A 26,824-nucleotide genomic window follows, 5' to 3' on the forward strand; every position below is an offset into this window, starting at 1 on the left:
ACCAAACACATTGCTTTAATAACACCTCTGTACCCCCATGATGCACGTGCAAAGTTCTCAATACCTACTTAATACTAAAGACTTGTAAGAGTCCATATAGTTTCAGTATTTAATGTTCACATCTGCATTAGAGGCTTTTTTTTTTTTTGTGGACAATATGAAATGGATTAAAATAAATCCATCTAAACCTATAGTAAAATTCTGCCAAAAATGCATTACGGAATACAGATGTGACTTGAGATATACCGAATACAAATACTACTATATGTTACAGAGCAGAATATACATCATATAGTTAACTAATATAAGTTCACTCAAATATTTAGGAGCTGAAGTTTGAGAGTAAAAAAAAAAAATTAAAAAAATTATAAAAAATAAAAATAAAAAAGTATTTATAATAAATCTTTTGTAGTTCCAAAATTCTATAGCGTCATTTCCTTCCCTCACTTTCACCAGCAAATAGCTTCTGCAATGCTGCTTCTTAAAGAAAAACAGATTTATTTCCTCTGTGTGTGTTTTCCGGGTTGTGCCGAATGTGAAGTTTCCTGTGTTTGTCACAGAGAGACATACACACACACTTCCAGCACTCACCATGGGCTGACACACATTGACAACTCTTCGATATGCAACCAGAATATTGTCCCTGCCGACTGGTCTAAAGGACGCAATTAAAAACAAAAAAACAAAACTTTTTTTTGGGTTGCACTCCTGAAGAGAGATGGCAAGAATGCTGACAACCAAGAGCCTGGACTATATCGACTTGGCCTCTTTAAGAGTAAGTTCATTATTATTGCTATTTTTAGAGGGGGAATCTCACGGCGTGGTCTGCGGCTGACAATTAAAAGGAGATTTTGCCGAGGGACGGAACAGATGCTGCAGCGTTTCGCAGCAACGGGGGGGACGACGACTGCCCGGCTCATACAAGGATAGGAAGGGTTAACTGAGAGCTGATGCCTATGGGAACTTTGAGCGCGACTCGCATAGCTTGTGAAGTTCTTATCGCTGGTGGACATGAAAGCTTAGATTGCAGGCTTTTTTTTTTTTTGCTATTGATATTTTTTCGGTCAGCTCTGTGTTCATCTGACGGGCAGATTTCGGATTGGGTTGCGGCGTTAATTCACATGGCGTGCTGGTAACTCTGCTGCTTGGAGAATGTTATCACTGCTGAGATACTCTGCATTGTACACCTCCTGCCTGAAAAGAGTTTTATGCATTGTGGGAAGAATAACATGGAAAGTTGCTTAAAGGGAAAGTTGACTTATTAGGGCTATGTTAATAGCAGTTCTCTGGTATAAGAGTTATGCGGGGTCATGGAAATTTTAATTATTCTCAGGCCCATGTGCATTATTGTAACCTATAATCATTTGAAGACTATAAGGCAGTGTTTTTTTTTTACCAAGTGTGTCTCCAGCTATTGCAAAACTACAATTCCCAGCATGCCCGGACAGCCTTTGGCTGTCCGGGCATGCTGGGAGTTGTAGTTTTGCAACAGCTGCAGGCACACTTAAAAGGAGAACACTGCTATAGGGCGTACATTGCTCATAGATCAATTCCCTGTAGGAGAAGGAAGGTTTTCGTATAACAGCCTTTGGTTGTTTGGGAATACTGGGAGTTGTAGTTTTGCAACAGCTGGAGGCACACTGGTTGGAAACACTGCTATAGGGTGTGCATTGCTTTTCAATCAATTTCCTGAAGGAGAAGGAAGGTTTTGATATAACAGCCTTTTGTTGTCTGGGCATGCTGGGAGTTGTAGTTTTGCAACAGCTGGAGGCACATTGGTTGGGAACACAGCTATAAGGTGTGCATTGCTTATAAATCAATTTCCTGAATGGAGAAGGAAGATTTTCGTATAACAGCCTTTTGTTGTCTGGGCATGCTGGGAGTTGTAGTTTTACAACAGCTGGAGGCACACTGATTTGTAAACACTGCTATTGGGTGTGCATTGCTCGTAGACCAGTTTACTGTAGGAGAAGGAAGGTTCTGGTATAACAGCCTTTGGCTGTCTATGCATGCTGGGAGTTGTAGTTTTGCAACAGCTGGAGGCACACTGGTTGGGAAACACTGCTATAGGGTGTGAATTGTTCATAGATTAATTCCCCTATAGGGGAAGAAAGGCTCTCATATAACAGCCTTTGGCTGTCCATGCATACTGGGAGTTGTAATTTTGCAACAGCTGGAGGCACACTGGTTGGGAAACACTGCTATAGGGTGTGCATTGGTCATAGATCAGTTTACTGTAGGAGAAGGAAGGTTTTTGTATAACAGCCTTTTGCTGTCTGAACATGTTGGGAGTTGTAGTTTTGCAACAGCTGGAGGCACACTTTTTGGAAAACACTGCTATAGGGTGTGCATTGTTCATAGATCAATTCCCTGTAGGAGAAGGAAGATTGTCGTATAACAGCCTTTGGCTGTCCAGGCATGCTGGGAGTTGTAATTTTGCAACAGCTGGAGACACACTTATTGTGAAACACTTCTATAGAGTATGTATTAGTCATAGATCAATTCCTTATAGGAGAAGGAAGGTTCTTGCATAATTTTGCTATTTGTGCAATTCCCCTAATGTATTGTGTAAAGTTTCCAAGAGACGGAATTACCCTGTAAGCAGATGCAAGCAAACAATTCCCATCCTATCTTGTCTAGCATCGGCTCAGCTATTAAATGGTCAGTCTGGGGCCTTGTATTCCCCACGGGGCAATTTCCCCATATATGAATTTCATTGGGGAATATGTTCCCATGCCGATATGACTGGGAGCTCTTGTTTCTTCTTATTATAATGGCCAGGCAGTGACGTAACCGGCAGTCTCTATTCATTTGCTCTGTTTGTGTAGATATAGACAGAGACAGCAATAAAGTTCAAATGAAAGTTAAAGTTTTTTTTTACACATTGGGCACTGATAGTTTTCAAGACATAAGATGAATTGGCCTGCTACCAAGTCTCTTCCAAGATTAGGCCAAGAATGTTTACTGAAAACATGGACCGCAGATGAGAAATGTACAAAGTTAATCGAGACAGGGACAACTGACTGAATATGGTCTTGAAATCAGATTTTAACTTGACAGATTCAAACTTAATATGGACAATATCTATTTTGTATATATGGGAAATATATATGTTACCCTGGTTAACATCATCATTATTTCTACTATGGTGGCCAATCCCTTCTACAAGTGTAGAAGTGTGACCCTTGTTTCTACGGTGCAGCATATTGGCAACTAACATATTAAGCAAGGTTATGTCAGGATAAGTGTGGTGAGCTTGTAGGGATAATGGTGAACAGGGGTGTTGCAGAGTGGTAGTGTAGGGTATAGGTGTAACCCTAATTGTCGTGACGCCAGGGTGCGGGCTTCCCAAATGTAATTAGTCCTACTGCCACCCGTCCCAGGAACGATAGGGAATAAAGGATTGTCCACAGCAGAGGTTGAAGTAAACCAAGAACGAACTTTACTGCAGATTTTATGCAAGTGCAGATAATATACAGTCTTTTGTAAGAGGACCGTGGTACAGGCTCCTCACAGGTTTGCTGGGACGTGAATGAGCTTGAATTTTGCTAGCCACTGTGTTACTGAATTTAGGGGTAATTTCGGTTCAGTAGTCACACAGGATTTGTAGGTGTTGAGCTGGATTAACTCACGTTTTGTGGCTGCTGAAGGAATAGGCTTTAGGCCTCGCTTGAATTGTAGTAGATGATACAGATGTGCTTTCTCTAGAGATCAGCAGGAATCAAGAGAGTTGTTGTTTGCTTTGCAACCAGGAACTAAGAGAGAGGATTAAGTGTCAGCAGCCCCTTATATATGGAGGGGGCAGGTACAAAGCTCATTGGTTTAGCAAACCTGTCAGTCCTGACCTAAAGCATTATGGGAATATCACATGACCCAAATTGTGTTATGCTAAGGTCCTTGAACCTTAGCATAACACAATTTATTAACAGTCACATGACCTAAGGTTCTATACATCAATATACTATAATAGAAAAATATATAAATATATACATTAAACACAATATTAAGAGGTGACTAGGGGTTAGCCCTCCAGGAGATCCCAGATAGCATGGAGGGACTCTGGCTGTGGGGACTTTAGACAGAGGGACAGGACCAAGTCCTGTACCGGGACACCACAAACCCCCTTACTTAAAATGAGTCGTCCTCGACTGGTGGTCTGCCCAAAGGCAGAGGGACGGAATGTCTGAAGGTCCATAAAACAGTCCTGGGCATAATTATAATGTCCTTTATCAGGCTATAGAAAAGCAATAATAATAAAGAGTCTTTGCACATTTGAGAATGTCCATGCAAGCTTCAATTTTTGATATCAACAGAATTATGATACACTAATTCACTAACAGGATTGTGAGTACTAGTGAACTCACGAATAGGATTGTAATATCCATGAATTCACGAACAGGATTAAAGAGGGTTATAAATACACAAACAGGATGGTGGTTAATTATGAATTCACGGACAGGATGATGTAGGACTATGAATTCACAAACAGGATAATGATGAATTATTAATTCATGTAACAGATTACTTTAGACTGATTTTAGAGATCCTTTTACTATCACCATCTTACTTTACTTTATTATGCATCTATTGACTATGCATGAGATTGAGTACTGACTAACACTTGACCAAAACTTTATTATTTATTTATTATTTTTTATTCTTTTGACTGACAATTAAGCTATTACCAGACATATGTATAATGAATTGAATGTTTCTACATACTAGAGCAACAATCTCACTTTTACTTTTGTTTTAGACAGCATTTTATGATACCACACATTTGTTACCTGTATTATACACTGGTTTCTCATTGGCTTGCTTGAGGCTCTCTGACCAATACCTTAGCTACTAGGGTCTATTGGTTATACACTCTTGCCCCTAGAACTCTATCTAGCCAACACTTACATAGGGTTACCTTTCGGGATACGTGCATTCTGGCCAGGAAGAGCATCCTGAACACGTAGGAGACAAAAGAACAAGTTAGTGTATAAACAGTGGTATGGAACTGGAGAATAGCATGTTACAGTCCCTAAAGCTTGTTGAGTTTTTGTTTGGTGAGATATTTATTTGCATAATGTATACTGAAGTTTATTATGAGGTACACTAGAGGAATTATGAGATGTACTATGTGTACAAGAGATTGTATGAGGTCAGTCTTGGTATTTTAGGGGAATGTTTCCCAGGAGGTGTTAGTGAAGGGTGACACAAATGTTACTCCCAGAGGAGCTGGGAGAGCCACCTAGGAACAACTACTATAACACCTACAAGAACATTTTGTACCTGTGTACAGAAATTGAAGTTCCTGTACAATAAGCATTTACATTGACTTAACCCTTGACTAAAATTTTATGTTAACAACAAAAAGTTTCCAGATGGTGTAAGTGCAAATTTGCTGAAGAAAAGGAAAATATATTACTCTATAGGTATGTACAATAGAACGGTCACACAAGGATCAACAGTCCACCTGTGCTAAGAGTCTATGAGCAAACACGGCTACCTCCAACAGCCGGGCACTCACTTACAAATCTCCCAGAACCAGTAGTTTGATGGTTGCGTTGTATAACAGGAACTTTTCATGGCACAGTCCTGCCAGGCACTTTCTTGAACATGTTGCAAACAGGTCAGTCTGTTGACAAACAAAAGGCACTAGGTACCCAAAAGTTAGTTATCAGAGCATTAACAGAATAAAGGCTCTACTTGGGATATCTTGGGACCCCACCCTCGCCTGACGGGATTCTTGCCTCTCTCAGACACGGAGCGGGGTGGGGACCCCTTCATGGGGTTAATTGCAGTGTCCCAAGCAACATTTGTGAGCCTGGATTGGGACACTGATGGATTTACACTGACGCAAAGTTAATGGCCGCTGCAGAGGCCACTGGAACCGCAGTTGGTGCCGGTTGATTCGGCCTCACCTCCTTGGTAGGAGTAGGCCGCGGCACTTCTGTAGGTGCCTGGTGGTCAGGCCAAACCTCCGGGCATGGAGTAGGCCTAGGCACTTGTGAGGTTGGTGCCCGCTGGTTAGGCCAAACCTCCTCAGGGGGAGTAGGCCCGGGCACATTTTCAGATGTGGAAACATCATGGTGGGACCTTGGCTGATGCTGATGATCCATGTCGTGGGAGCTGAATCTTTTCTTTTCTCCACAGGCAGTTGTGGGAGGTCTTGTCGACCTGAGTCCAAACGTATCCGCCTACCAGTCATCGGAGGGAAAAGGGGTGAAAGGGAGTTGAGTCGGGTTCTTGGGCCTTGTGACTGCTGCAGCCTACTCACCCCGCAAACTTTTAACAGGGGTGTACTCGACAGGGTGACCTGGGACAGGGGCATCTCTGGCTCTGGGCTAGATGAGGATGAGAAAGCGGCTTCTGCCGGAATACTCACACTTGATTCCTCCTTTGGGATCTCAGCCCAGGACCCTCATGTCCAATGGTGAGGGGACAGTCTCACCGGTGATGACCTTGGTGCTGATATACAACCGCTGCAGGCGGTCGGCCAAGTCCTGAAAAAGTTGCGCTGTGGCCTTGGCAACTTTTCGTTGTTCAGGCGCCATCATGTGACTCACTCCATGTGTAGCACTGCTCTCCATCATGTCTGTTCTCTCCTCTTCCTCGTGCAGACTGAAGAGGTTGCGCTGTAGTGCTCCTTTTATGTGGGGCTTCTCCAAAATGGCTGCCGGCCGGAAGGACGTCATCGATGCAGCCCCGCCTTCCTGTGCAATTGAAACATATTACAGACATAAATTGGTATATTTTGAAGTGTAATGTGAGCATTTAAGCTTTAATGCATGCTGTGTGATCGATTTGGTGGTGCTTTTTAGATATGCTAGACACTTTTCCTGACATCGCCTTTTGGTTAACTTACTTCAGCCCAATATATTGTGCCAGTAATAAATGCAAGCCTACGGGAGGGGGCGTGATAGCTATCACGCCCCCTCCCGTAGGCTTGCATTGAGGGGCGGAGCGTGACGTCACACGGGGGCAGAGGCGTGACGTCACGCGCCGCCGTCCCTGTTGTCACTGGTAATCAAACCAGGAGCGAACACGCTCCGGGGACTGATTTCAAATGGGGTGCCACGTGCAAGATCACGGGGGTCCCCAGCGGCGGGACTCCCGCGATCAGGCATCTTATCCCCTATCCTTTGGATAGGGGATAAGATGTCTAAGTACCGGAGAACCCCTTTAACTTTAATGGGCCATAGTAAACAAAAATGTTTTGGAAACACCAGTAGACTGGTGATGTTCAATCCACTAGTCAATGGGTCGTAGATGACAAAAGAGATGTGAATGGACCTTAAATATAAAGTATGGCATGTACAGTGCATATATTTATTTTGAGAATTGTGGAATTTTTTTTCAGTAAATTTCTTTTATTTGTCTTATAAACAAAGACTTTAAGTTCCCATATTTTTCACCCTCTCCATCAAATAGTAGGAATTTTAAATTCTTGCAGCTGGCAAAACAAATGTTCTATAGAAGTATATAAGGGTCTAGTCTTGTGCCAAATGACATGACTAGTGTGCCACGTGGCCAATCACGGTATGACAACACTGCTTGCATTTTACCACAAAGTTTTTATAGGTGGAGCACTTAAAGGGGTACTCCGCCCCTGGCATCTTATCCCCTATCCAAAGGATAGGGGATAAGATGTTAGATCGCCGTGGTCCTGCTGCTGGGGACCCCGGGGATCGCCGCTGCAGCACCCCGCCATCATTACTGCACAGCGATCCCCGGGGTCCCCAGCACCTTTGGATATGGGATAAAATGTCTAGGGGCGGAGTACCCCTTTAACAGTTATAATATTTAGCCCTAAGTCTAAGCTTCACATTAGCTATGGGGTTTGAATATTCACCCTGTGGGCTTGCAACCTATGTTATGACCATCTTAAAGTTACCTTTATTTGAGGAAAAGGTTGAATGACAGTGATTCTAATCTATTAGTAATTAGTAGGATTGAGGTTCTAATGTATCACATTGAGGAGATGGACAAACGGGCATATAGGAGGAGATTTATCATTGCTTTTAGAGCATTCTTTATCTATGTTTTGGCGCAGTTTAGGCACAAGCAGCATATTTAGTGACTTTTATGCGTCTTTTGATATAGACAGTTTCACTCTTTTTGCCTACTTGTAGAACTTTTTCTTTTTGACCATGCAATGGTCACGTATTTATCATTTGTGACTTTTGTCAAAAGTCACTATTTTGTGCGCAAAGCTACACCACCTACCAATAGGCATGAGAATCACTTCTACCTTCCGCAATTCAACCTTTAACCTCTTGTGGATGGCAGCGTCCCACTCCCCTTCTATGACACGCGCTCAGGAGCTGAGCGCGGGTCATAGCTGGGTGGTCCTGGCAGCTATCTGCCACCAGGACCCATCTCTAATGCCAGACATCACCGATCACGGTGATGCCCAGATTTAACCCCTTAGACACCGCAATCAAATTTGATTGTAGCGTCTAAAATGCAAGTAAAAATGTCACGGCAACTCCGTGAAAGTAAGTAAAAAAACCTAACCTGCCAAATTCAGGACCCGGGAAAGTGTCTACTTCCCTCCCTCACAAATGTCTAGAAAAAGTGTATGTGGTAGAGCTTTCCCCACCACAGCAGAGCTGCGCAAAATTCATCATCCTGCTGCACCTTCTTGATAAATAAGATGTACGCTAGTCAAACCCACCACCCAAATAAACGTGGGAAAATATCTCTACTGTAGACATTCTTTGATAAATCTAGGCCATAGAGTCTTATAAACCACACACTGCTACTTGGGAGGAAAAGTATTCAAAGTAGTTCACATACATAGGGGGGAAAAAAGCTTGCATTTAAATGCCACCTATTGGAGGTGCTATCCTTTCAAGTCATTGTTTGACCCATAAACAGCCTTGAAACATGACTAGAGATTATATTCCAAGCCAGAATCTTTCCAAAAAGGTTCTAATAGGTGGGAGTGAGAAGCAAGCTTTTTAACTCTTAGAGGGGAGCTAGTTTGCATACCTGAAGATAGTACTTATATATTACATCATGAATGAGTAATAAAAAAACATTCATTCACAAGCACTTGTAAGAAGTATCTTATATTTTTATTGCTCATATAATGATGCAGTATATCCAAGGTGGGAGTACCACTATGATATATTCACATATGTCTAGGAAATGAGGTATGTATTGCTTGGCATGCTCTGCATCCTTATTTAGCAAATCTGTATGCCACATTCGACATGAAAAGAACAGTATGGCCAATGATGGAGTTCTTTCTATGACTAGCAAAATTATGACTAGCCTTTCATTATGTATAGATATCACTAATAATTACACCATGAGAGTGAATAGGGAAAGCAGATCACATCAGAACATGGAAATCAGGTGAAACTTCATTTCTTATATAACAACCAAGATAAACAAATGGACCTCATAATACCAAAGTACACATTGTATTTCTAAGTTGTTATGTTTCCTTCCATATTTTTCATTTGTCCTTATTAAGATGCCAAAAAGAACAGAGATGAGTGAATTTCTAAAGAATATTATCAATTCACTTAGGAACTTACTGCCATTTGTTTTCAATCCATGCCTTGTTTGCCCTGCAATTGCCTACACAAAATATTTGCAGAGGTAGGGACTCCTGTCAAAGGCAGGGGTCCCTGCTTCTGTACAGTACACTGAGCACCAGGCCCAATGAATGCAGTGAGTAACAATTTCAAAGCATATAGCATTGCTATTTACCTCCAGGCCGCTCAGTGTATATGAACAGGGATTAAACCGATCCAAAACAAATCCCAAAAAGTTCAAAAAATTTCAGAATTGTATGAAATTATATATATCCGATTTGCTCATACAACATACTTACATACTGTAGGATAGTTTTGTATAGTACCCAATTACATGGTCTCTCAGATTTGGCAATGTATATACAGGAGCCATACACACAACCATGGGGCCCTAAATAAAACATAAAATGCTACAATGTTCTATCAAAGGTATGAGTAGTAAATGGGGTTAGAAGATGAAAAGGTTAATTTTACCTTGCTTGTGCCCTGAATCTCTATATGTATAGGTTCGTTTTGTTTAAAAGTTGTGGAATTAGGTTTATAAAATAATTTAGAAAGTAGAATAAGAAACTGAATGCATTATAATGAAAAACACACAAATAACCAGCCACTGGGGAATATCGCAATAATGAAGAACATTGCCAAGTCTCAAGCGTCCAAATATCAATTATATGGAAATAAAAATAGATGAAAGTATGAAAAAGGATGAAATACAAGAAAACATGAGAAATAAAATTATTGAAGATTCCTTATTGAAATGCTAAAGAAGTAGTCCGTCTTTATTCAGGATTCAAATGCCTTACTCAAATGTATCTTGGGATTTCTATGGTCAGGACCCAGATTACAGTCCTTAAGGGATATTAAGTGTAACATGAGCCAAAAACCTAAGTATGTCCTGACGATCCCCCTGCTCCCTGAGCTAGGCCGAGAGCAGCCGCAGTGTGTGAAAGTATACTGTGCATGCACGCGGCGACTCGCACATCGCAGTGTGTCTGCTCGTAGCGGTGGATGTAGGATTTGCACTAAAAGGGGTACTATGTTTTCAGAACAACTTGTGCCAGATAGTTAGGCAGATTTGTAAGTTACTTATCAGCTGCTGTATACTACAGAGGAAGTTATGTAGTTCTTTCCAGTCTGACCACAGTGCTCTCTGCTGACACCTGTGTCCATGTCAGGAACTGTCCAGAGCAGGAATAAATCCCCATGGCAAACCTCTCTTGCTCTGGACAGTTCCTTTCTGACACCAGTAGATTTGAAGAAAAAATTCAACCGGAGTACCCCTTTAATCAAGGAGAATAAAGTCAGTATTCCTATTTGGTAACATTGTGGACAATGTTGAAGATGAAAAACTTCAATAAACACCCCTGATATCAAAGAAAGAACCTTAAAGGGGTACTCCAGTTGGGGAAAAAAATTTCAAATCCACTGTTGCCAGAAAGTTAAACAAATTTGTAAATTAGTTCTATTAAAAAAAATCTTAATCCTTCCAGTACTGATCAGCTGCTGTATGCTCCAGAGGAAGCTGTGTACTTCTTTCCAGTCTGACCACAGTGCTCTCTGTTGACACCCCTGTCCATGTTAGGAACTGTCCAGAGCAGGAGAGGTTTACAATGGGGATTTTCTCCCACTCTGGACAGTTCCTGACACAGACAGAGGTGCTAGCAGAGAGCACTGTGTCAGATAGAAACTACACAACTTCCTCTGGAGCATACAGCAGCTGATAAGTACTGGAAGGAATAAGATTTTTTAATAGAAGTAATTTACAAATCTGGAAGAAACCATCCAAAGGAAAAATTCCAGCACTTCCAATCCAGGCTCCGAAAAAGTTAAAACATAACAGCTTTATCAATTCATTTAAAAGTATAGGGATGCCATAAAAAGTTGAAAAAATATATTTTTTTCTACTTTTTATGGCTTCCCTATACTTTTAAATAAATTAATAAAGCCGTTATGTTTTCACTTTTTCTGAGCCTGGATTGGAAGTGCTGGGATTTTTCCTTTGGATGGTTTCTTCTGGTTTCTTCTACTATTGTACTTGCATACGGGCTGCAATGCCCTGAGCCCCCGGTCAGCCAGAAATCCTTGGACATGGACGTTACTTGTGGAGGGGTGAGCAGACTTTTTTCTACTTTTCTATTGTAATTCACAAATGTATTTAACTTTCTGGAGCCAGTTGATATGAAAAAAAAATATTTTCCACCATAGTACCCCACTATTACATGTAAAAAAACAGGCACAATACAATGGCATCACAGCAGCACATGAGTTAATGTCACAGAAAAAGATTTATACAGATGTTAAAGACAATATATAGCAGGTATCTCATCCGCCCTGAAAACAGCAGCTCCTGACCTCTGCTGCTTACATAATGGGATGTTAGAACTAGGACAGACAGCTGTGCAATCTTAAACAAATAAGACTGGCCCTGCTTTCCTTTAGAGGGATCATCTGGCGGGGAGCTTGCCATGTGGATCTGGTTTCTCAAATGATCAGTCAAATCACTTCAAATGTGCTTTGTTTTCAAGGGAATTACTGTGTCTGCTTAACAACCAATGTGACTAATTTGCGTATGTGAGCAACGCCAGATCAGCCGTGCCTTTACAATAAGTGTCAATGAATCCAGCAATGTGTACAGTGACTGAACAGCCTTGCTTTTTTATTTTTGTGAGCTAGTATCTTATCTATAAGATGCTATTTGGCTTCTCTAACAGAGAACAATAAAACATTTTTCAACTAGATAACATGAAATAACAGATTAACCTCTTAATGACGCAGGGCGTACCTGTATGCCCGGCACACGGTCCTGGTATTTAAAACGGGGTAACGCCGTGACCCCGCGTCATACCGGGTCGGTCCCAGCAACTTATGAAAGGCGGGACCCTGGGCTAATAGCGTGCGGCACAGATAGTTGTGCCGCGTGCTATTAACCCTTCAGATGCGGCTATCAAAGTTGATGGCCACGTCTAAAACGAAAGTAAAAGATTTCCCGATCAGCTAGGACGCGAGCAGAGGCCTCCTTACCTTGCTCCGTCCTGAACTACAGGCTGGAGCAATCAACCCCCTTTAACGCTGATACATGCAAAGCTATGGCTTTGCAGGGATCAGGGTAAAAGATCAGTGTGTACAGTATTATAGCCCCCTATGGGAGCTATAAAACTGCAAAAAAAGTGAAAAAAAAAAGTTAATAAAGGTCATTTAACCTCTTCCCTAATAAAAGTTTGAATAACCCCCCTTTTCCCATAAAAAAAACCAGTATAAATAAAAATAAACATATGTGGTATCGCCGCGTGCAGAAATGTCCAAAATATAAAAATGTATCATGAATTAAACCGCACAGTCAATGGCGTAAGCACAAAAAAATTCCAAAGTCCAAAATAGCGTATTTTTGGTCACTTTTATATCATGAAAAAATGAATAAAAAGCGATTAAAAAGTCCGATCAATACAAAAATGGTACCGTTAAAAACTTCCGAACACGGCGCAAAAGATGAGCCTTCAAACCGGTCCGTATGCGGAAAAATAAAAAGTTATAAGGGTCAGAAGATGAGAATTTTTTACATTTAAATTTTCCTGCATGTACCGTATATATCCGAGTATAAGCCGACCCGAGTATAAGCCGAGGCCCCTAATTTCAACCCAAAATCCCAGGAAAAGTTATTGACTCGAGTATAAGCCTAGGGTGGGAAATACATCATCCCCCCCCCTGTCATCATCCAGACCCCCGTCATTAACATCCTCATCATCATCATCATCACCGCCTGTCATCATCCAGACCCTCATCATCATCACCTGTCATCATCCCCTTGTCATCATCCCACACCCCCCCTTCATCATCCCCTTGTAATCATCCCACACACACCCCCCCCTTCATCATCCCCTTGTCATCATCCCCCCCTTCATCATCCCCTTGTCATCATCCCCACCCCCCTTCATCATCCCCTTGTAATCATCCCACCCCCCCCCCTTCATCATCCCCTTGTCATCATCCCCACCCCCCTTCATCATCCCACACCCCCCCTTCATCATCCTCTTGTCATCATCCCACACCCCCCCTTCATCATCCTCTTGTCATCATCCGCCCTCAGTGGTCTTCAACCTGCGGACCTCCAGAGGTTTCAAAACTACAACCCCCAGCAAGCCCGGGCAGCCATCGGCTGTCCGGGCTTGCTGGGAGTTGTAGTTTTGAAACCTCCGGAGGTCTGCAGGTTGAAGACCACTGCGGCCTTCGACATCATCCAGCCCCCTCTCACCCCCTTTAGTTCTGTACAGTACTCGCCTCCGCTCGGCGCTGGTCCGGTGCTGCAGGACTGTCCGGTGAGGAGGTCGTCTGGTGGGATAGTGGTTCCGGGCTGCTATCTTCACTGGGGGCGCCTCTTCTCCGCGCTTCGGGCCCAGAATAGAGGCGTTGCCTTGACGATGACGCAGAAGTATGTGTGTAATGAACATACCTCTGCGTCGTCGTCAAGGCAACGTGACTATTCTGGGGCCGGGCCCGAAGCGCTTAGAAGAGGCCACCCCAGTGAAGATAGCAGCCCGGAACCACTATCCCACCGGACGACCTCCTCTCCGGACAGTCCTGCAGCACCGGGCCAGCGCCGAGCGGAGGCGAGTACTGTACAGAACTAAAGGGGGTGAGAGGGGGCTGGATGATGTCAAAGGCCACAGTGGTCTTCAACCTGCGGACCTCCGGAGGTTTCAAAACTACAACTCCCAGCAAGCCCGGACAGCCGATGGCTGCCCGGGCTTGCTGGGAGTTGTAGTTTTGAAACCTCCGGAGGTCCGCAGGTTGAAGACCACTGCGGGTGGAGAGTTCACTCGAGTATAAGCCGAGGGGGGTGTTTTTAGCACGAAAAATCGTACTGAAAAACTCGGCTTATACTCGAGTATATACGGATTTTTTGGTAAAATGACTAATGTCACTGCAAAGTAGAATTGGTGGCGCAAAAAATAAGCCATCATATGGAATTTTATGTGCAAAAATTGAAAGCGTTATGATTTTTAGAAGGTGATGAGGAAAAAATGAAAATGCAAAAACAGAAAAACGCTGAGTCCTTAAGGGGTTAATTATTTTTACTTATTTATCAGTTAATGTACAACCTAATAATGTAAGTAGGAACTGTGTAATGACTCATTTACCCCATGGAACTGCTTCAAAGAATGTTAACATTTGCTATCTGGTCACCCATAGATGTCTGACAGGGGTCCCAGCAGCAGCAGGACACCCTGTGATTGCCTGATTGATCAGGGACCCTTGTAACAAAATGGGATTGTCGAAAATAAACAATAGAGAACTCTGCTAATGGTTCCCAGCAAGCCTGTGTGATTATCACAAGACCCCGATAGAAGTCATGTCATAGCATATTTCCCCTGGTAATAAGAGATGATTGATGGGGTGGGCTAAAGCTTCCAGCTTGAATCACCATTGGGTCCTTATTTTGAGATAAGGGTTGTCAAGATGAAACAGCCCCTTACAGTGTGTGTATGTATAATGTTTCCTCTATGGTCGTGTCTCATGATTTAAAAGGGAATCTATCAGCAGTTTGGAGCTGCCAAAACTGCTGACAGACCCCTAAAGACATTGGGAAGGGTAGTGGAGTCATGTCTTAAGCCTGCAGCCTGTATGACTAAGATAAACACTATTGTATGCCCTGGCAACCACGGCAAATGTCAAAGAGGTGGACTTTCTGTTCATGGCATTCCCTGCATTGACTCTCACATATGATTGACAGTTCTCATGTCCAATCAGAAGATCACTACAGCTGTCAGTCGTAGCTCAGGAAAGGAGCTGGGGTAACACTGCTGGTTGGCAACTACAAGTGTTCCACGTATCCTGGTCCTTACCAGCATCATGCGACATCCTCTATGTATCTGCCGTGCTTCCTGGTCTTGCTGCTCTGGAGCATCTTCTACTGCAGTTCCTATTCTGTCCTCTAGGTTCTGTGAGCAAGCACTTGCTGAATCTTATATAGGCAGTGTGCACTCATTAATGGATCCTCCTCCAATCCCTGTCAGGGACTCCCTATATAAACCTGCTTCACCTGTTGCCTGATGCCTCAGCAAGGTTGTATTTCCTGAATTGCTATGGTTCCTGAACCTTGTCTTCATTACCTGAGTTTCTGATCCTGTCTGTCCACTGTACATGTGTTCCTGATCCTGCCTGCACCTGAAGCCATCTTGGCTTGCTGTACTCACAGCTTCTGCTCAGCTAATACACCCTGCTCAGCTCTGCTCCATCTGACGCTATCTCAGTTTGCCCGATTTGGCCTTCCTGGCCAGCTGCCACCCGTTGGGCATTACAGCTGGGAACACTGAGTACACGAAGTTCCATATGCACAGAAAAAGAGACCACCTCCTTGACACTTGCAGAGGCAGTCCGGTTATAAACATAATTTTTGTCCGTCATGCAGGGGGCAAAAAGAAGTTGGCTAAGGTATGATTATCCCCCCTCAGCCAACTTCCTTTCAGTAGTTTTGTTAGCTCAAAACTGCTGACAGATTCCCTTTAAAATTTAATATTTTATTACCTAAGAGATGCTTTCTACTTTACTGATCTTTCTATTGAAATTATTATTATATTATTATTATTATTATTAATAATAATAATAATAATAATAATAATAATAACAAACCTTCAGGTCACATTTAGACATGGCAGATCCATGGAATAATGGTGCAAATCCTAAAATGTAATACTGTGCAATGTAGTGGGGAACGTGTAGTGGAGAAAATAAAATCCCAGATTTCAAGGAATGTTATGGATTTCCAGTGATCTTAACGATTTCGATCTGTTACAAACTCCTCAGCAGAATCTGTTCAATGCACATTCTGCCACAACTGAACTAAGTCTAAGGCTGAAAACACACTTGCAGTTTTTATTGTAGTTTGAGTTACATCATTTTATGCATTTTTTAACCAAAGCCAGAAATTAAGCCAGAAAGGAGGATTATAAGTCTTTACCTTACATGTCTGATTACTTTTAAATTTACTTCTAGTTTTGGCTCAAAAACAGCATGTGTGATTCCAAGCAAAGTGGATCAGTTTATCCAAATACTGTATTGTAGAACCTTCACCATCACTATAAGGAAGGCTGGGAGGTTCTAAGAGTTGACTATAGGAATAACATGACCAGCAAACATTAAAGCGTACCTGTCACATGATAGAAAAAATTATGTTTCTGCATGTTACTCACTAGGTCATGCAAATCCGTCACATATCTTTATGTGTCTAGCTTCTTTATTTGTCTCACAAATCCCTCTGTTCTGCTGCTCACTCATTCTTAAATCCACTGTCCAAAGCAAGCACTGAGCCAGCCCTCACTCACCATACATTCACCTCCTCCCTGAGTCTGCTGTTATGTACTGGGTCTCTTCATCCAATCGCTGCAGGCTGCTATGTAACCCCCTCCTCTCCATTTTCAGGCTGCAGCCTCATAAGCAGGACAGGGGTGAGCACAGAAGAGTGCTAGTTTCGCCCTCACGTACTGGACTTTGTCCCAGCCCATACTTACGCTAGGACAAAGATGAAGCTTCTGCTGGGACAGGATTATGTTCTGGATGGTATGGAGACCCCCAGTGGTCTTATTTTTCTTCTGATAAGCAATGATTTCAATATAAAGAAGATTATTTCTCCTTTATATTGTGGTCCGAGGAAGTACGCCCAGCGCACAAAATAGCTATGACTGCTGTGGACGGCGTCCACACTCTCCCTGTGTTTGTATACACAGATGCACCTTTCTTGAATAAAGTTCCACATTGTACCTGCTGAAGACTGATGAGTGCCATTCCTCTTCTCTTACACTCTCAAAATATATCTATGTCCTGAATTCATCTTGTCCTCAATTACATAAAAGTCATTAAAAAGATACTCCTGAATAGCTTATAAAACCAAATACCGTATGAGTCACTGACACAGAAAACTAAAATAAAATAAACTTAGCATTGAAATGCATTTCTAGCTACTTTGCAGCAAATTGATTAATACAGAATTCATGAAATCCTCTCAGTGTGCGCTGGTTAATGAAAGCTTAAGCCTCTAAACTGCCTCTCCTAAGCTCTACTTCTTCATTTATTCTTCTCTACAGGATCCGGCAGGAATTTTTGAGCTGGTGGAAGTTGTTGGAAATGGGACATATGGACAAGTCTATAAGGTTTGACTGATTTAATTTGTAATTCCTGGGTCGCTTATTACACTAGAAAATTGAACAAATTATTAACTGTTGATTTTAGACCAAAATTTGGTTTATTCCCTTGCTAAGGGTTTACAATTATTATGATTCTCTGTAATGAGTATTCATGAGACTGTAATGGCCCCATGATGAAAAATAAGCCCCCTTCTGGAGCAACTTGACACCACCACAAGCCTAACCACCCATGATAGAATGCCCTGGTGCCTACAGGACTTTTCATGACTCAAGTACACTTTTCACTGCCTTGTTTGCTAATACTGCCTAACCTGTAGAGAAAAAGTCTCTGGTGGACCATGATAATATATATATATATATATATATATATATATATATTTTTTATCCTGAATCTCATTTCTACACTATTTATGAGACATATAAATGTGAGGTTCTAAGAACATAACAGCACAAAACTTGGGTCCTGGGCTTCACTATAAGATTAGTGAAGATAGGTGTCAGCTATTTTCTCCTAAAGGTCCCCGTAGACCCCATAGACAAAAGTCAGCAGAGCCCACCAACTTCAGCAGGACTGCCAACTGTGGAAAGTGTATGGAGGTTTCCAGACTTTCCCTTCACAGATGACGGTCAGGCATGTTGTATTTTAATGGTGAGACCCTTCTATTCTTGGAGAGCCTTTTCTCTACGTCCACTACATATGAACATTCAGCCAAACCAAACATTCACACGTATGGATGGGGACGTCAGCAGAGATAAAACAAATGTTCAGCCCACAGCTAAGGAAGATGGCACGTCCACCATGTCCAGACGAGGATGGAGACAACCATAGATGTTAATGTACAGTTACAGAAAGTTAGTTAGCAACCTTTTAATGGTAAAATATATGTGCAGGTGCTTTGATTGTAGAGCAAAAGCAAACAAACACAAAAGATAAAACTGCACATATAAGTACAAACATTGGATATATGTGTAATATTGAATAGCATTGCTCCTATACTTACTGTAACTTAAAAATAGTTTACAATAACAACATATTGGTACAATCCAGTTAAAAACACTTACAGATGTAGTAATCACCTTAAATAGGTATTCAAGCGTTTTCTGTTTTAAATAATATGTTGGTGGGACAGGATTACAATAAAAAAATATACATTACCTAGTCTTGATCCCTCGAAATTGTATCTTCTTTCTGCTTCTGAGACAAACACTGGGTGCAGGACCTGTCCGCTAAGCTAAACACTGGCCACCGTAAAATACTAGGATGGCCCGTGATTAGCTGAGCAAAGCTAAAAAGGAGCTGTAGAGGACCAGGGCTAGGTAAATATATATATATATATATATATATATATATATATATATATATATATATATATATATTTTTTTTTTTTTTTATATATATTTTTTTCATTTTAACCCAGCCCCAGAATCATATTTTATTATTTATAAATTAATTTTTTTGTTACAAAAAATGCAGGAAATCCCCTTTAATGTTGCATGTCTTTGCTATTACCCTTAGCACTAGAATGACAATATCAAGGCTATATAAATAAATTGAGAGCCATTGCATGCTACAGTGATTACGTAGTATGCTGAACATTTGATTGATGGCTGCTATATCCATATACACATGAAGATGTCCTCCTAGAACTGAGCGTACATGTTTAATTATTGTAGAACATATTTCATATTACCATACCAATAATACATCTGTATTATATAACAGCACTGTAGGCTTCAAAAATGTTTGGAAAATAAAAGCACCCAATGATACCAATGATTTAGTATAGAAATAAATAAAGCAATAGCGCAGGAATCACCTATGATAAAGTAGACTTTCTGGATATCAACTAATCAGATCAGAGGAGTTGTTTAGCTTCCTTTACAAGGCCAACCTTGACAGAAGAAGGAAAACGATCAAGGAAAATGGATTGAGAAGAAATGATAGAAGATACTTAAGTTAGACAAATGGAACCATTAAGTTCCTTGGGGCATAAATGTAAGACAAATGTGTGTCAGATACCATCTTGTGCTGCTCCATAACGTCCATAAAGTGGCCAAAAATCGCTATAAAAGGCAAATGCACTCAGACTATTGTTAAAGATCATTAATTCCTAAAAACATACACTAAAATCAGCTTTAGATGAGATTCTCTTCATGTATTTAGAGTATAAGCTAAAGCTTTACTGTCAGTCAGCTGTGAACATATTGGTCTCCAGTGCAAGCTACATAGGGAAATGTAAAGCCAACCTCCAGTTATCATATCACATTATATTCTGAATAGAAAGTTATAATACCCGGAGTTCTCCTTTCTAAGCTTTCTGATGTGGTTCCTCCAAATACACGTGACCTGTTCATTTAGAGGGGCACGTGCTTCTTTTATAGTTTGATCATCAGCACTGGTCTCATCTAAGAGTAGGGGGTTTATCCCTGACTACTGAAGGACTGAATATATAGGGTAGTGGAGAAGCCGGCAGCCATTTTATCTAGATAAAGGGGTCAAGTATGGACATTATTAGGAGCAATGGGAGGACACAGATATTTTAACCCTTAAAACATTGCATGAATTTTCCATAGTAAGTGTGCGTTACATATGATGCCGTGTTTATTACATGATTAGAGTGTGGAGCAGTGGTCAAACACGTGTGATGCAGCCCCATTCACATGGTGGGTAGGGGACTCCTGTTCTCATGACCAGTAAAGGTCCCAGCAGCCAGACCCCTACAGATGAGATACTTTTGACCTATTGTGTGAGATAACCATAATCTTGGGACAACCATTTAGTACAGTTAAATACACTAAAGCATTGCATAAGGATGATAATGATATTTATTTAGTTTTATTTAGTTTTAAAGAATGGCCTAGATTTACTAAAACTGTCTAATCATTAGACTGTCTAATCTAAGTTCACACTATCACGCCTTTCTCCTCCTATGTTGTTTAATTGTCGCTATGTGATTGACACACACAGGGCCGGCCTTAGGCGTTCAGGCACCCTGTGCGAGCTAACCTTGTGGCGCCCCCCCCCCCCCTATTACCCCATAAACATACACAAAGAAGAAAAAAATCTTTGTAACAAATATTTTTTTTAATATTTAATCATTCCTCTGCCCCCTTAATCAGTCCCATGTCCCCCTTCACCAGTCCCCTGCCCCCCTTAATCAGATGCAGTATAGTTCCCCCACATTAGGTGCAGTATAGCTCTCCACATTAGGTGCAGTATAGTTCCCCACATTAGGTTGGCAGTATAGTTCCCCACATTAGGTGCAGTATAGTTCCCCACATTAGGTGAAGTATAGTTCCCCACATTAGGTGCAGTATAGTTCCCCCACATTAGGTGCAGTATAGTTCTCCACATTAGCTGCAGTATAGTTCCCCACATTAGGTGCAGTATAGTTCTCCACATTAGGTGCAGTACAGTTCCCCACATTAGGTGCAGTATGTTCCCCCACATTAGGTGCAGTATAGTTCCCCACATTAGGTGCAGTATTGTTCCCCCACATTAGGTGCAGTATAGTTCCCCCACATTAGGTGCAGTATAGTTCCCCACATTAGGTGCAGTATAGTTCTCCACATTAGGTGCAGTATAGTTCCTCCACATTAGGTGCAGTATAGTTCCCCCACATTAGGTGCAGTATAGTTCTCCACATTAGGTGCAGTATAGTTCCCCACATTAGGTGCAGTATAGTTCTCCACATTAGGTGCAGTATAGCTCTCCACATTAGGTGAAGTATAGTTCCTCACATTAGGTGCAGTATGTTCCCCCACATTAGGTGCAGTATAGTTCCCCTTATTAGGTGCAGTATAGTTCCCCACATTAGGTGCAGTATAGTTCCCCCACATTAGGTGCAGTATAGTTCCCCACATTAGGTGCAGTATAGTTCTCCACATTAGGTGCAGTATAGTTCCTCCACATTAGGTGCAGTATAGTTCCCCCACATTAGGTGCATTATAGTTCTCCACATTAGGTGCAGTATAGTTCCCCACATTAGGTGCAGTATAGTTCTCCACATTAGGTGCAGTATAGCTCTCCACATTAGGTGAAGTATAGTTCCTCACATTAGGTGCAGTATGTTCCCCCACATTAGGTGCAGTATAGTTCCCCACATTAGGTGCAGTATAGTTCCCCACATTAGGTGCAGTATAGTTCCCCCACATTAGGTGCAGTATAGTTCCCCACATTAGGTGCAGTATGTTCCCCCACATTAGATTGGCAGTATAGTTCCCCACATTAGGTGAAGTATAGTTCCCCACATTAGGTGTAGTATAGCGCTCCACATTAGGTGAAGTATAGTTCCTCACATTAGGGGAAGTATGTTCCCCCACGTTAGGTGCAGTATAGTTCCCCCACATTAGGTGCAGTATAGTTCCCCCACATTAGATGCAGTATAGTTCCCCACATTGGGTGCAGTATAGCTCCCCACATTAGGTGCAGTATAGCCCCACATTAGGAAGAAGCAGATTCCCCACATTAGGTAGTAGCAGGTTCCCCAAATTCGGTAGCATTGTCGTACCCCCCTCCCGACTCACACACACAAACACAGACAGGCAACCACACATGCACACACACACAGAAAGACAGATAACCACATGTGCACACGCACACAGACAGACACCCACACATGCATACACATACATAGTCAACCTTACCTATCCTGCGCTTCTCTTCACTCTGGCGGCGGCATGACGAGTGACGTTACTGACGTCCTGTGCGGGTCTTCGGAGGGACGTCACATGCGTGACGTCCCTCTTCAGACTCGGGCCGGCCAGCCAACCGGAAACGCAAAGGTGGGCGGAGTAAGTGAAGCCTTCCGGTTTAATGAAGAAAACTGTGCCCTGAAGCGGAATGTGATCCTCCGCATAGGGACACAGTTGAGGGAGGGTAGTGGGAATGTAATGAAAGGGAGTGGCCTGCAAAGCAGAAAACTGTGTCCCATTCCGCTACATGGCACAGTTTCTACATTACACCGGCATTTAGCGCTGCCTGCTCGAAGCAGGGCTAAATGTCTAAAGAAGTTAACTGCCCGGCAGGCAATACAAATGATATTTACCTGGTGTGAGCTGTGTCGGCCGCCCAGCGCCCCTGTTGCTATGGCACCTTGTGGGGCCGCACAGCTCGCACGCCCCTAAGGCTGGCCCTGGACACACAGGTCCGTCACTCATTCTCTGCTGACTATTGGGCTCCTCCTTGAGCCGCAAAGGCCACCATGCAGAGAAATCTTGACACTCATGTAATATTGAGTGACAGAGCATGTGCAAAAGACCTGCGTGTCATTCACACAGTGGCAATCAGTGACATAGGGTAAGAGAGACCCTGGGATTTGCAAATACTTGGCCACAGCAGACAGATAAAAAACTGTGAAGCACCTATCATCTGAGGATATATATATATATATATATATATATATATATATACATTGTTGGCAAAAATAGGAAATCAGTTCAAGGGTACGTTCACACATACAGGATCTGCTGCATATTTTTGCAGCAGTTTTTTATTGCCAGCTGATTTTGCGACCCACTGAAGTCAATGAGTAGAAAAATCATCGCAGCCGATCCTGTACGTGTGAATGTACCCTAAGGGTCATGAACAGGGATAAGAAGGGAAGCAAACACCAAGTGCTTCTATTGGAGGTGAACAAACCTTACGATATATGAATAAAGGGGTACTCCCATGGAAAACTTTTTTTTTTAAATCAACTGGTGCCAGAAAGTTAAACAGATTTGTAAATCACTTATATTAAAAAATCTTAATCCTTCCAGTACTTTTTAGGGGCTGTATACTAAAGAGAAATCCAAAAAAGAAATGCATCTCCTCTGATATCATGACCACAGTGCTCTCTGCTGACCTCTGCTGTCCATTTTAATAAATGTCCAGAGCAGGAGAAAATCCCCATAGCAAACATATGCTGCTCTGGACAGTTCCTAAAATGGACAGCAGAGATCAGTAGAGAGCACTGTGGTTATGACATCAGAGGAAATGCATTTCTTTTTTGGATTTCTCTTTAGTATACAGCCCCTAAAAAGGACTGGAAAGATTAAGATTTTTTAATAGAAGTGATTTAGAAATCTGTTTAACTTTCTGGCACCAGTTGATTTAAAAAAAAAAGTTTTCCACGGGAGTGCCCCTTTAACCTCTTCAGGACATAGGGCGTATGGATACGCCCGGCATTCCGAGTCCTTAAGGAACGAGGGCGTATCCATACGCCCGTGGGAATTCCGGTCCCCACCGCTAGCCGGTTGGGGACCAGAGCAGGATGCCTGCTGAAATCGTTCAGCAGGCATCCCGGCATATCGCCCAGGGGGGGTCATTATGCCCCCCCATGTCGGCGATGGCCGCAGATCGCTGGACTATTCAGTCCAGCGATTTGCGGCGATTCCGGGTCAATTGGGTCTCCAGTGACCCGGTGACCCGGAATTACTGGCTGACGGCCCTGAACAGCCATAGCCAGCAGGGGTGAGGTGGCACTGGTGCCACCTCACGATTGCCCTGATTCATCGGCCGGATTACCGGCCGACCAATCAGGGCGCCTGCTGCGGGTGTCACTCCCGCAACCCGCTCCGCCCCTCTTCCGGAGGATGTGAGCGGGTGCGGGACGTGCACCCCGGGTGCTGGGGACCCCGATCTCCGGCTTCAATGTTGGGATCGGGGCCCCAGGAGCAGCGGCGGCGGCGACGACGAGGTACTGACCTGCGCAGCGTGGATCGTTGGAGGTGAGTGACAGCCTCCTGCTGTTGCTTAGCAACAGCTCCCAGCGTGCAAAAAGGGCATGCTGGGAGCTGTAGTTATGCAACAGCAGGAGGCAGACCACCACAACTCCCAGCATGCCCTTATGGGCATGCTGGGACTTATGGTTTTGCAACAGCTGGAGGCACATTTTTTCTATTAAAAAGTGTACCTTCAGCTGTTGTATAACTACAACTCCCAGCTTGCACAAACAGCTAAAGTGCATGCTGGGAGTTGTAGTGGTGCATCTGCTGGTTGCATAACTACAACTCCCAGCATGCCTGTTGGCTGTCGGTGACTGCTGAGAGTTGTAGTTTTGCAACAGCTGAAGGCACACTGGTTGTGAAACTTAGAGTTTTTTTTTTTACCTAACTCAGTGTTTCACGACCGGTGTGCCTCCAGCTGTTGCAAACTCCAACTCTCAGCAGTTAATGTACACCATGCACCGTACATGCTGGGAGTTGTAGTTTTGCAACAGCTGGAGGCACACTGGTTGTGAAACACCGAGTTAGGTCACAAACTCAGTGATACATAACCAGTGTGTCTACAGCTGTGGCAAAACTAAAACTCTCAGCATGTACAGTCTGTCAGCGCATGCTGGGAGTTGTAGTTTTCCAACAGCTGGATGTCCCCCCCCCCCAATGTGAATGTACAGGGTACACTCACATGAGCGGAGGTTTACAGCAAGTATCTGGCTGCAAGTTTGAGCTGCGGCAAATTTTTTGCCACAGCTCAAACTGCCAGCGAGAAACTACTGTGAACCCCCGCCCGTGCGACTGTACCCTAAAAACACTACACTACACTAACAAAAAATAAAATAAAAAGTAAAAAACACTTCATATACACATACCCCTACACAGCCCCCCTCCCCAATAAAAATGAAAGCGTCTGGTACGCACACTGTTTCCAAAACGGAGCCTCCAGCTGTTGCAAAACAACAACTCACAGTATTGTCGGACAGCCGTTGACTGTCCAGTCATGCTGGAAGTTTTGCAACAGCTGGAGGCACCCTGTTTGGAAATCACTGCCGTAGAATTCCCCTATGTCCACCCCTATGCAAGTCCCTAATTTAGGCCTCAAATGCGCATGGCACTCTCACTTTGGAGCCCTGTCATATTTCAAGGCAACAGTTAAGGGTCACATATGGGATATTGCCGTACTCTGGAGAAATTGTGTTACAAATTTTGGGGGTTATTTTCTGCTTTTACACTTTTAAAAATGTAAAATTTTTGGGAAAACAAGCATTTTAGGTAAAAATTTATTTTATTTTTTTTACATATACAAAAGTCGTGAAACACCTGTGGGGTATAAAGGTTCACTTAACCCCTTGTTACATTCCCCGAGGGGTATAGTTTCCAAAATGCTATGCCATGTGTTTTTTTTTTGCTGCCCTGGCACCACAGGGGCTTCCTAAATGCGGCATGCCCCCAGAGCAAAATTTGCTTTCAAAAAGCCAAATGTGACTCCTTCTCTTCCGAGACCTGTAGTGCGCCAGCAGAGCACTTTTCACCCCCATATGGCATGTTTTCTGAATCGGGAGAAATTGGGCTTCAAATTTTTAGGGGTATTTTCTGCTATTACCCTTTTTTAAGAATGTAACATTTTTGGGAAAACAAGCATTTTAGGTAAAAAATTTTTTTTTTTTTTTTTACATCTGCAAAAGTCGTGAAACACCTGTGGGATATAAAGGCTCACTTTACCCATGTTACATTCCCCGAGGGGTCTAGCTTCCAAAATGGTATGCCATGTGGTTTTTTTTTTTTGCTGTTCTGGCACCATAAGGGCTTCCTAAATGCAACATGCCCCCCAAAAACTATTTCAGAAAAACGTACTCTGCAAAATCCCCTTGTCGCTCCTTCCATTCTGAGCCCTCTACTGCGCCCGCCGAACACTTTACATAGACATAATTTTCTCCTTTTACCCCTTGTAAAAATTCAAAAATTGGGTCTACAAGAACATGTGAGTGTAAAAAATGAAGATTGTGAATTTTCTCCTTCACTTTGCTGCTATTCGTGTGAAACACCTAAAGGGTTAAAACGCTGACTGAATGTCATTTTGAATACTTTGGGGGGTGTACTTTTGATAATGGGGTAATTTATGGGGTATTTCTAATATGAAGACCCTTCAAATCCACTTCAAACCTGAACTGGTCCCTGAAAAAAAGCGAGTTTCAAAATTTTGTGAAAAATCGGAAAATTGCTGCTGACCGTTGAAGCCCTCTGGTGTCTTCCAAAAGTAAAAACTCATCAATTTTATGAAGCAAACATAAAGTAGACATATTGTATATGTGAACAAAAAAAATGTATTCGTAATATCCATTTTCCTTACAAGCAGAAAGCTTCAAAGTTAGAAAAATGCAAAATTTTCACATTTTTCATCAAATTTACGGATTTTTCACCAACAAAGGATGCAAGTATCGACAA

General features: G+C 42.5%; 1 protein-coding gene across 3 annotated transcripts in view; it reads left to right on the top strand.

Moving 5' to 3' along the window:
- The first annotated feature begins 595 nt into the window (after positions 1-595).
- NRK (Nik related kinase) overlaps positions 596-26,824 on the top strand; it is a 408,966-nt gene continuing 382,737 nt past the window's right edge. For 2 of the 3 annotated variants that reach the window (XM_056540621.1, XM_056540624.1), the window contains exons 1-2: positions 596-775; positions 17,618-17,683. In XM_056540621.1, coding sequence (XP_056396596.1) covers positions 719-775; positions 17,618-17,683 — 123 coding nt within the window. In that variant the 5' untranslated portion in view covers positions 596-718. Of the gene's footprint in view, positions 776-11,559; positions 11,649-17,617; positions 17,684-26,824 lie in introns of those variants that run through there. The other variant, XM_056540622.1, reaches the window with a different exon arrangement.

Source organism: Hyla sarda, chromosome 9, assembly GCF_029499605.1.
Source record: "Hyla sarda isolate aHylSar1 chromosome 9, aHylSar1.hap1, whole genome shotgun sequence".
Lineage (NCBI taxonomy): Eukaryota > Metazoa > Chordata > Amphibia > Anura > Hylidae > Hyla > Hyla sarda.